General features: G+C 38.7%; 2 protein-coding genes across 2 annotated transcripts in view; one reads left to right on the top strand and one right to left on the bottom strand.

Moving 5' to 3' along the window:
• ODF2L (outer dense fiber of sperm tails 2 like) overlaps nt 1-12,428 on the bottom strand; it is a 119,638-nt gene that overhangs the window by 75,182 nt on the left and 32,028 nt on the right. The gene's annotated exons all lie outside the window — the stretch shown is intronic.
• The window catches only part of CLCA2 (chloride channel accessory 2), a 31,666-nt gene that overhangs the window by 2,562 nt on the left and 16,676 nt on the right, over nt 1-12,428 (top strand). Inside the window, exons 3-7 of the mRNA XM_001109351.5 lie at nt 1,807-1,957; nt 4,250-4,358; nt 5,604-5,763; nt 7,763-7,990; nt 12,087-12,317. Of these exons, the coding sequence (XP_001109351.3) occupies nt 1,807-1,957; nt 4,250-4,358; nt 5,604-5,763; nt 7,763-7,990; nt 12,087-12,317 (879 nt within the window). The remainder of the gene's footprint in view (nt 1-1,806; nt 1,958-4,249; nt 4,359-5,603; nt 5,764-7,762; nt 7,991-12,086; nt 12,318-12,428) is intronic.

The raw sequence follows: 12,428 nt of genomic DNA, 5'->3' as shown, positions 1-12,428 counted from the left end.
GCCAGGCATTTAACATATATTATTTAATTATCACATAACTTAAAATTAATTTCTGTGATCACAAATTAAAACACTGGGGCTTGAATAAGGTCTGGACTTTGTCCCAAATCAAATAGCTGGTAAATTCCAGAGCCATATTTGAACGTCTATTTGACTCCAAAACCCATGGTTTTTGCACTAAGCTTTGTTGTCTCTAGTTGTCGACAGAGATTTCATGCATCTATTTGGCCTTCAATAGAACTAAGAAGTATTGGAGACAACAAACACCAAAACCAGGTTGCCATAGGTAATACTGTTGATCCTAATGGAGAGGAGAGAAATAAATAAGTAAAGCAAAAGTGAAAATATGAGTGAACGGAAAGACCAAAGGAAATAATAGTCACTGAATGCTGTTCATATATCTGTTGGATACCAATTCTTTAACCTCAGAATGTCAGTTAAGCAAACACTTAGTGAATGATCATTATGTATGGGGCCATGCCAGGCACTGCAGAGAACCCAAGGACCAACAAGGTAGTTCCTGTCCTTGCAAGTCTACAATGTGATATAGGTAGGAATCAGGGAAGGGGGAAAGGGTTAGGAAAAGTAGGTAAGAGCTAAATTACTGTGGTTTATAAGATATAAGGTAACCCCAAGCAGCATCTGAGTATTCCATTCCATGAAGGGCACTCTTTCCTTTTGGCCTCAGGACAAATTTTCAGACATAGGAATGAGGTTTTATCCAAGTGAGGACTCTCCAGGAGCATGACCTCTTCAGTCTTTTCTGTAGGTACTTCCTTGTAATGACTTCGGCTTGAATTCTTATCTTTCCAAAAAGAAATGTTAATTATTATAAAAGTAATTTATGTTCATTTAAAAAATTAAATAATGTAGAAATATGGAAAATAAAAATAAAAATATTATTGTCCTCTTCTCCTCAGTGGCACACACAGACACAGATGCACACACATACATACACACACACAACATATATACATATTGTACATATAGTGATAATTATGTATATTGGATCATATTAAATCTATTTTTCCAAAATCAGCTTTTTAAAAAACTTAACAGCATATTTAACTTTTAAGGGCATATCCAGAATAATATGTTATCTTTCTTCCTAAAAATAAAAGAAACAATGTTATATATAACATTTTATTGTCTTGATAGTTATATGAGTAGATATTTCAGTTTGGGACTTCAAATATGTTTTAGCAACAGTAATGGAAGTGGTCAGGCCATAAGATGAAATATAACTTCATTGGAATGATTGTTTTGCTGATCTAATTGGTTACAGGAAAGAAAGGACAAATTTTCAAAGAAATAATGTTCTATTATCTTACACCAGTAAAATAACCCACAGAAAGTTGTTCACAAAAGGCTGTAACATTTTACAGCCTTCTGAGTGGTTCTGAATGATGTATAAATGCTTTTAGAATTTCTTCAAATATTTTAATTACATTTTATGGTCTTTTGTTATATCAGACTTTTATAGGATTGACTTTTGAGAATATTTTAATCTGGAATGTGGAAAGATCAAATGGAAGTAATGAAGTTCCATAAAAATTTGCTAATCTTTTATAACATAGACCTTTTTGGAAGTCCCAAGTGATTTTATTGACATGTAGGCGTGGGTGCATTTTAAACTCCATCCACAAGGCGTTTTTCTTCAATTCTGTTTTTAAATTGGGGTATAATTACATATGATAAAATGCACATATGTTAAGTGTACAGTTCAAAGTGCTTTAATGAATGTATACATTTGTGTCACGAACATCAGAGCTGAGAAAGTGTTACAAGGCATTTCTTTTAATGTAGGCAAATGTCATAGTGACTGACTGGCATGGGGCACATGGAGATGATCCATACACCCTGCAGTACAGAGGGTGTGGAAAAGAGGGAAAATACATTCATTTCACACCTAATTTCCTACTGAATGATAACTTAACAGCTGGCTACGGATCACGAGGTAAGTGGGACCAATAAAACAATAGCCATTGAACGGTACTACTTATAATATTCCGTGCTTGGTGCTGAAAGGGACTCGCTCACAAAACCTGAAACTTGTCAAGGACTTATCATTCAAATGGGGAGATAGCCCTTATACCCATGCAAAGATGAGGGGCTAAAGTGAACCAGAAAGAGTTCAGCACCAGATTAGTGGCCCAGAGAGGAGTGCTATAAGAATTCAGTCAAGGAAAGGTCATTTAGAGCCAAGGGTGGTCAGAAATGGTCTCACAAAGGAAAAGGTCTTCAAGGTTGAACATCATTTTGATAAATGGAAAGAAGGGAGAAAATAGTGGGAAGACTATGAAAAAAACTGTGGCAGCAGAAAAATCATGTAGGAGAGACAGAGACCCCGATGATGGTGCAGGGAGACTGTGGGCAGTGGGAGAAAATGCTGAAACGCACATGAGGGCAGTTGATGCACTAAAATGGCCACATTTTCAAGTCACCGCTCAAGGTTTCTAAGCACAGGAGTGACTCCATCAAAGCAGTGTTTTAAGATTAATCTGGCTTCCTTTGATCAATGAGGGAGAAACTGGATATCAGGAGAATAACTGGGAGAATTGGAGATACAAGGTCACAAGACTTAAAAATGGGTGGAGACCGTGAGACGGGAAGAATAGTAATAAGGACAATGAAGATGTCCTATGTGCTGCCGCTCTGTGGTTTGCTTTTCAAATGTTATCATACTTAATTCTAGCAACTCTAAGTGATGAGAAATATTCCGGAGATAAAAAACAAAAAGAGGTCTGAACGGCTACAGAAGGAAAGGCAAGAGGCATGTAGAGACAGCATTAAGGAAAAAGGCACACACCAGGTTTTTGTCAGACATGGAAAAAAACCAGCTTAAAGAAGAAATCCCACAAGTCTGGATCTAGGCAAGTTCATGGTGAAGAGCAGTGGACTATGCCAGGGAAAGTGGTTCAGCCTGTGGTTAGATATTGATGGCTGGAGTTTGAGAGAGAAGCCAGGGTTATAGGCCTTGGGACTGGTATTTAGTAAGTGAGATCTGAAGGAGAAAATAGTGAGCACAGTTCGCCAGTCAAGGACTATCTATCCCAATCTTTATTTTTTGTTTTTGATTTAACTTAACAGTAATGCCTTTCAAATGATGTCTTAATTTTCTTTTTTATCCCTAGTTAAATCTAAACTAGGGTTTTGTTAACGAGGATTTTGTTATCCTCTGTATAGTTAGCAGGAAGTGGAGTGACACACTCCACAAAATACACTTTACAAAACGCTTTATAAATCTTTAGAAAAATATAGTTTTTTTTTTTCTTTCCTGGTAACCATGAGATGCTGATAATCTCTGCTCAAGCATGATTTCATCAGCACTTCTAAATTTCATGAGTAGGCACAATCTTTCCCTCAACACTCACAGCTTGGACTGTTACCCTCCCTTCCTTTGTCTCGAGGTCCAAAAATTACACAATATGCCACAGCCTGAGTCAACTCAGCACACACTTCCTGAGTTCCCAGAACTTAAAATAATTCAGAAAAAAGAAATGTGTGCTTTGGGAGGAGAGTTCATCTGGAAAGCTTATATGAGAAAGTTATGGTCTGAACTTCGAAGGGAATGTAAGATTTAGAGAGAGAGAAAGTTCTAAGGGATCTCATGCTGAGGATGGGGGTTTCCCTGACCTAGAAGCTGTAAAATATACATAAACATGGAGAATAAGGGATAAAATCAAAGAGAAAGGACCATCCAGGCTGGTCCTTCCCTGAGAGAGAACATTCTGTAGTCTCCTTTTTTGCTCCTTCCTCCTTCCCTAGCTCCTAGGTTTCAACTATTGCTCTAGATAGAATAATTACCTGCAAGAAAAGAAGCAGGTCTGCTTCGATAGCTCAGACAGAAGATTAGGAAAGCTTTATTTGCCTATCTGGATATGCTTCTTTCCCTTTCTCCAAACCCTGAACTTAGAGGCCTCTATGAAGCTGAATAGAAACCTGTCGGGCAGCTTCACTGGGGAGATGAGAGGATGTGGGACTACTCACTAGCTTCAAATAGATGTGCAACAAGTAAATTACTGCATTTACAAGACCAAACATATTTTCATGCTGCCTTTTTTATGATGGTAGGGTGAAGTAGGAGGAAATGTGAATAGGATAGGGGAGATGAAAAGGGGAGAGAGGGAAGTAACTTAAACTCTTTGGAATGAGTATGTGTAGTCAAGACATGTTACGTCTTCACTAGTTAGCAAGGCACATTACTGAGATTTTAGAAACTCAAAAGCAAAAGCTCTTTCTTCCACAGGCCGAGTGTTTGTCCACGAATGGGCCCATCTCCGTTGGGGTGTGTTTGATGAGTATAACAATGACAAACCTTTCTATATAAATGGGCGAAATCAAATTAAAGTGACAAGGTTAGTACTTCTTTTCATGTTATAATTCATTATTTGACTCTAAAATTGCTTATAACTTAAGCAATTAAATTATTGCCTAATTTAAGCAATCAATTTAATTGCAGCTAAAACTTAGTTGACAAGAAAGAGATCCTTTCATTTTTCAGTTCTTAAGTTATATGGCATTTTTCTTTAAATTGGTATTTATGTGGTTCAAATATCAAAACAGTATAAAAAGTGACGCCTGTAGCTGTCTTGCTCGCAGCAGTATCTTCACTGTTTCCCCTCATGCCCTCTAAGTAGCCACTTTGATTAGTTTCTTGTTTATTTTTTCAGTATTTCTTCAGGCAAATTCAAATGAATGGAAATATATGTTTTTCTTCTCTCTGTGTTTTTTAATTGCATAGGGTTCCATTATGTGACTGTACCATAATTTATCCAACCAGTCTCCTCTTGATGGACACATGGGTTGTTTCCCATCAACAATTACTGGGTCAAAGGGTGATTTGGGTAGCTATTGACTGCTTCTTCTCCTAAAAGTGGCACTATTTTTCATTCCCATCAACAATATTTGAGATTGCTTATTTAGGAAAGAATTCTGTTAAATATCATCATTACATGTTCATTCTCTTTTTTTCCCTGATACCAAGTGGAAATGAACTCAAAGGAGTGCTAACCCAGGATCTTGCCACTCATGTCCATCTGGATTTCCTGGTATCTTTTGCGTTGACTCTATTTAGTTGTTAAAGCCCTTGTTAATACGGAGCCCCTCCATCAAGATAAAATGCTTTAAAATAAAATAGAGTGCATTTCTAACTTAGTGAACTTTCTTAATAAAGCAGTTTTTTGTTTGTTTTTGTTGTTGTTGTTGTTTGTTTTTTGAGACGGAGTTTCGCTCCTGTCGCCCAGGCTGGAGTGCAATGGCACGATTTCAGCTCACCGAAACCTCCACCACCTGGGTTCAAGCAATTCTCCTGCCTCAGCCTCCTGAGTAGCTGGCATTACAGGCACCCACCATCACACCTGGCTAATTTTTGTATTTTTAGCAGAGACGGGTTTCACCATGTTAGCCAGGCTGGTCTTAAACTCCTGACCTCAGGCGATCCACCTGCCTCAGCCTCCCAAAGTAATGGGATTACAGGCGTAAGCCATAGCGCCCCGCCAGCAGAGCAGTTTTTAAAGGTTTGTATATATCTAGCAGGCTACAATCCTTGAAACAATTATATGAGCTAGTCAAGAAGAAACAGTTTCTCTTTCCATTTTTAGGTGTTCATCTGACATCACAGGCATTTTTGTGTGTGAAAAAGGTCCTTGCCCCCAAGAAAACTGTATTATTAGTAAGCTTTTTAAAGAAGGATGCACCTTTATCTACAATAGCACCCAAAATGCAACTGCATCAATAATGTTCATGCAAAGTTTATCTTCTGTAAGTATGCCCTTGGAATGACACACTCTTGCAGGATTCCTTCTCTTCCCATGTTTCAAGTATTTAAATTATAAGACAATTAAGAGGCACTATACTTTAGAACTTGGGGGACCCTAGAGTTCATCTAGTTTTTATTCTACAGATTTAAAAATTGAAGCTCCCAAGATAATTACCAAAATGACACCTTTAGGAAAGTGACTATTTGCTTTCCTGGGAGGTTTAACAAGGGGACTCTGGGGACCACAAAATAAATTGTTCATATGCTGGTGTTCTTGTATCCTTTCATAAGAAATCACATTGGGCTAATGAGATTGATATAACAAATGGTTATAATTCTCTCGTTTGAGATAGCAGGCCACTCTGTATTTGAAATGCATTTCCTAAATCTCTTTACTTTGTTTTGAATAGTCTAGAACTTAAAGGTAAGGTATCACCAGGGGAAGTCAACCAACTCTGCTTTGCAGAAACCCAACCTTGTCAATATTCCATGCTAACTAACTGACAAGAGACTAGCATATAAATCCAGAATATTATTTTTAAAATTATTAATTAAAAAGAGTACTCTGTCATGGGAATCTCATACGTGCATCCTCTGGCCAACTTATTTTCTCTCTGGATGAAGCAGCCTGGAACAGCCAATTCTCACCAGATGCAGGGTCAGAGAGCATGGAATCAGAAAGGAGGGAGTTAGGTGATTCAGAGGTTAGTAGCATCAGCCTTCATGACCTGATATATCTCTCTAAGTTCACAAAAACCTGTAAGTCACATCTGTGGGTCATCTCTTCACAGATCTGGGGGTACAGCCCACACATGCCTCTGTGGAGTTTTCTCTTTGTTTCCATGGCTGACCAATGCCCCTTGGATTGACATGCTATTTTATTTCACTCTGGTTTAGTCAGGACTAGGAGTTATTTTGTAACTTTAGGGTAATTTTTCATATTTCTTGTCCCATCCATTATGTTTCTTATTTATAGCTTTAATATCTGATACTAACCTAATGCATTTGATCCACATTATTTGTGACTAGGTACTATCTTCACGATGTTTTGAAAGACCTACTCATAAATATCTTGTCAGAAAAGTTTTACAATCCCATAACCATAGTCATGAAATGGAAGAAAAAGAGTTAAACAACGCAAAGCAAAATCAGATTCTGTTCCAGTCCCCACACCGTCCTAAGAAACTCATATCCTTGAGCAGTTATCAACCTTTCAAAGCTTCAGCTTTCTCTTCTATGAAATTAGAGCTTAGACAAGAGAGGCTATTCAGTTGCTTCTAGCTCTAAATTTCCATGGCTGTGTTAACAGGAAGTATCGACTCTTTGTAGGAATAGAGCCACTGGGAATAGATGGTTATGCATTACTTAGCAATGCAAACCACATTTTTAAGTGGGGGATTAACATAGGTTCAGTATCATTCAGTGAATTATATCTATATTTCTGTAAATTATATCTATTTTCCAAATTGAGTGAGAGGTGGGGGCATCAGGAAGTAAATTTGTTTATCCCCTTATCTATTTTTACAGAGATCAATATTTGAGGTAGAAAAATATATATTGACTGATCAACAAATAAAGGCGCAGTGGTCATTAAATATTATTCCAAGGAGTAGGCTTGGAATAGGAGTAGGTCATGATAACTTCTCCTGGCTGTTTTCTTAACACAATATTGTGCTAAGGGAGGAAGGAGATTGTTTTCTTTTGTTTTTCAAGACTAAGATTATGTGTATATATACACATATATGGTTTGTTATCTAATACCAATAAACTTTAATAGAGATTGTTCTCAGACCGCAAAGGTGCTAGTGTTTCCAGCAAGAAAGCCAAGGTTTATTTGTAAATTTGATGTCATTCTTGAAGGAAAGAGGTATATTACTGTACCACTTTTGATTTCTTTTCTTTCAGTTCACCTTTTCTGTTACCTATACTTCCTTGAGAATGAGAACTATGTTTGCTTTGGGAGGCATTCCTTTCTTTATTAAAGACGGTTTTTGTTTCCAGGTGGTTGAATTTTGTAATGCAAGTACCCACAACCAAGAAGCACCAAACCTACAGAACCGGATGTGCAGCCTCAGAAGTGCATGGGATGTAATCACAGACTCCGCTGACTTTCACCACAGCTTTCCCATGAATGGGACTGAGCTTCCGCCTCCTCCCACATTCTCGCTTGTACAGGCTGGTGACATAGTGGTCTGTTTAGTGCTGGATGTGTCCAGCAAGATGGCAGAGGTAACATTTTGAACGAAAATGAATGTAAACATTTATCATTTTTTCTATCAGTTCTTTATTATTTTATTTTAAGTTCCAGGGTACATGTGCAGGATGTGCAAGTTTGTTACACAGGTAAACGTGTGCCGTAGTGGTTTGCTGCACCTATCAACCCATCACCTAGGTAGTAAGCCCCGCCTGCATTAACTATTTATCCTGATGCTCGCCCTCCCCGCTGTCCTCCAGGCTGGATGGAGTGCAGTGGCACAGTTTCAGCTCACTGCAGCCTCGACCTCTAGGGCTCAAGTGGTCTTCCCATCTCAGTCTTCCAAGTAGCTGGGACTGCAGGCGCGGGACACCATGCCTCTTCTATCAGTTTTTAATTATTTTTATTTTCAGGAAGTAAGGGTGAGAGTTGGAGGGGGCAAAAGGTTTGGAATAGTCAAGGACATCCTATTTTTCGGGGGTTGGGAGGAACAAATTCAGAATGTGGCCAAAAGTTGAGATAATGCAGATAAATGAAATCCACAGATAATTTCTAATGCTTATTTTTGCTCCTAATTGAAACTCTTTCCAACCAAGATCCTTTTCCAAAATTCTGACCTATTACAATCCAAAATTCTATATATAACAAAAAGTTGCTGCTGGCTACATTCTACTCACAGGTAAATATCCCTGGTTGAGGAAGTAGACTGTGAATTTGCAGTGAAAGTGAATGTCCATTATATGGCTATTTTCCACATCATTGTGTACAGAAGACCATATCTCAGTCATCTAGCAATCTAGCAGCCTCCAGCTGCTTTAACTGATTAAAGTCTTAGTCTCCACAATCAGGCAGCTGTGTTTTAATCCTGGCTCCTTCACTACTGTGTAATATGTCTTTGTTATAAAGAGCATGATAGCCTCTCTGAAGCAGTTTTCTCACCTGTAAGATAGGGATAATAATGCCTACTTTTATGAGAGTCAGCTTTTAAAGTTTTAGGAAATCTGCAAACCAGTAATTAAACGTAGTTATTAATAACAATTAAATGATATAAGCTTACAATAAAATATATGAAAACAAATATACAAAATACTCAAAACTCAACACTTCTTAATTTTTCCTACTATTTTTTACTATTATCTGTGCTCAGGGTCAGCAAACTATGTCCCACTACCTGTTTTGCATGGCTCACAAAATAAGGACAGGTTTACATCTTAAATGGTTAAAAAAAATCAAGAGGCTTTTTCATGACATGTGAAAATTATATGAAATTTGCCCACAAATAATTGTATTGGAATATAGCAATGCTCATTTGTCAACATATTATCTATGGATACTTTATTGCTACAGTAGCAGAGTTGGGGAGTTGCAACAGGGAACTTATAGCCAGCAAAGCCTAAATTATTTACTATCTGGCCCTTCACAGAAAACTTCTGCTGATCCCTGAGCTAAATTCTTGAGGTTATTTCTGGTCTATTGCATTTGTATGGATGTGCCACTACAATTTCATCCTAACTGTGCACTCAGTGACGTCACATTAACAGCAGGAAATCAACCATGGTTTCACACATGGAAGAATATTTACCCCACAGAAACTGGCGTTTGCTACGAGTCAGGCCTGCCTGCTCTCTCCCTCCCTTTTTCTCTTCCTTTCTTTTATTCTTCATCAGAAAACTGTTATTAAACATTTACCAGCATACCACTGTCTACTTCATAGGGTTATTGAGGGGGGCGTAAATAAGATAATATGACATTTTTAGTTCAAAATAAATAATAAGTGGTAGCTGTTTATTTTGATAGTAACTTGTCCAAGGAGAGAATTTATCCCCTCATGCTCTGTGGATCAATAGTCCTGGAACACTTGCCTTTTTGGCTGATACCTGAAAAACTAAAAACTCTACTAATATAGCCAGCATTTGAATTATTTTGCTATGTTGCCTACCTGCAGTTGACTAGGGCATGTTTTTTGTTTGTTTGTTTGTTTGATATGGAGTTTCGCTCTTATTTCCCAGGCTGGAGTACAATGGCACGATCTCAGCTCAATGCAACCTCCGCCTTCCAGATTCAAGCAATTCTTCTGCCTCAGCTTCCCTAGTAGCTGGGATTACAGGCATGTGCCACCATGCCTGGCTAATTCTGTATTTTTAGTAGAGACGCGGTTTCTCCATGGTTGGTCAGGCTGGTCTCGAACTCCTGACCTCAGCTTATCTGCTGCCTTGGCCTCCCAAAGTGCTGGGATTACAGGCATGAGCCACCATGCCTGGCGGCATGCTTTTCTTAAATATGGTCTCAGAGTAATTTATATTGGCTGTCTGCCTGTATTGAGCAAGAATGGATGGAGTGAAGAGGAAAGATGATGGTACTTGAGAGTAGACCTGAAATATGTAGAAGATAAATAAGCCCAAAGTAACAAACTCATGGCAAACCAAACTTTCCTCCCTTTTCCTGCCAACAACAGTCATTGAACCATTATTGCCATTCATTCATTTATCAGGTGCCTACGCTGCACTGGCCTGAGGGATATGGAGATGACAAGAACAGTATCTCTGCTTTGAAATGCTTACAGTTAATGAGGGACACAGGGCACACACATGTGAATAGATACAATACAATGTGACCACGCTCCACAGAGATGTAAGTTACTATGTGAGCACTGAAGAGGCAGCACCTGGTGCTGTAGCAGAAAGTGGTCAAGGAAGATTTCACTGAGAGAATCAACTTGGAGTTGAATCTTGAAGGATTCAACTAGGTGCTTGCTAGGTTGGGTGATGTACGGAAAAAGAAGAAAAGAGGACATTTGTGGGAAGGGAAAAATGTGTGCAGTGACCAAGAGGCAAAATAAGAAGGATTTGTTCAAGGGAAGGGCATTCATTTGTATGACACTGGATGGATCTGAGAGGTGGCGAATGGGATAGAGACATAGGTGTGGATTTGAGAGAAATTTAAGATATTGAGTCGATGGGACCTGTTCAAGAATATGGAGGCTGGTAACAGAAATGGTAAGAGAGTCCTGGGTTGCTGGCTTAGCTAGCTGGGAGTAGAGATCAAGATTGGAAGTGATGACCTGATGGCCATGAAGATGGCAATAGCTATTCTATTGTGAGTGCTTACTCAGTATCCATTTCGCAGATGAGAAAACTGAAGCTAAAAAAAAAAAAAAAAAAAGAAGTAATTTTACTATGATCACGTAATTAGCAAAATTTGAAGGCAGAGTTCTAAGACCTTGTTTTACCCCCTTTACAACTTACTTCCCAATATTGTAAGAGAAACAGTATTTGAATTCAAAGTGTAGAGTTGCCATCTTCACGGTTGTCAAATCATCACTCCCAACTAGTTAAGCCAGACACCTGTGTCCTAAGAAGTGTGAAATGCAGGTCTAGATCCACCCAGGAAGATGCCTGAGTTGGAGATAGAGATCGGGGTCATCCCTGAGTGGGTGGTCATTGAAGCTCAGCTTGCTGCTCCTCTCTTTTCCCAGAGCTTTCAAAACAAGTGACCCCAGTGAATTAATCAATAGCATCACCTGCCCAAAACTGGTCACTAATATACTTTAAACCTGGTTAGCCCTTCATGGTTTAACTGTACTGCCATATATGTATCTCACTTGATCCTCACAGCAATTCTAATTTAATAAACAAGAAAGCTATCGTCCTCACCCTATAGATGAAGTACCCAGCCTAAGGTGACCACAATAGCAGAGGGTAGTGCCAGGGCAGATCATGGATCCTCTGACTGCCACTCCTCTCTAGCAAAGGTCTCTTTGCAATGTTTCCTTTTACCTGGACTGCATTTTTAAAACAGCAGTTACAAATCTCGTCTCAGCTGGGTTCATGGATCTTTGAATTCTGGGTTGGAGTGAAATAGTGGGGATGATGAGAAACAGAGAGTGGTAAATTACGAACATCTTGTTGGGGGCAGAGCCCCAAGCCACTCCCTCTTCCCTGAAAGCGTTCATTTTTGAGCCTGCAATTAATCAAACAATATTCTAATATTATGTTACTCTTTAAAGCTCAAAAAATTATGATACAACATCTCTAAAGAATTAGCAGAGATGTTTGCTAATTGAGTTACTTCATCATACTTTTGTCTACCAACCAAATGTTGCCATTTTCTTTTTTCCTTTTTGGGACATAGGCTGACAGACTCCTTCAACTACAACAAGCCGCAGAATTTTATTTGATGCAGATTGTTGAAATTCATACCTTCGTGGGCATTGCCAGTTTCGATAGCAAAGGAGAGATCAGAGCTCAGCTACACCAAATTAACAGCAATGATGATCGAAAGTTGCTGGTTTCATATCTGCCCACCACTGTATCAGCTAAAACAGAAGTCAGCATTTGTTCAGGGCTTAAGAAAGGATTTGAGGTACAGTAGAGCATCCTAAGCCTTGGATCACCATCATTTTCCTTTCCTTCATTTAGTATACGAGGTTTCCTCTGATGGGGGGCAGTCTGTTACAGGGTGGTCATAACAGCC

This window comes from Macaca mulatta, chromosome 1 (genome assembly GCF_049350105.2).
Source record: "Macaca mulatta isolate MMU2019108-1 chromosome 1, T2T-MMU8v2.0, whole genome shotgun sequence".
In the NCBI taxonomy this organism is placed as follows: Eukaryota; Metazoa; Chordata; class Mammalia; order Primates; family Cercopithecidae; genus Macaca; species Macaca mulatta.
Note: the sequence above shows the minus strand (reverse complement) of the source record. Positions and strands in the feature narration are given on the sequence as shown.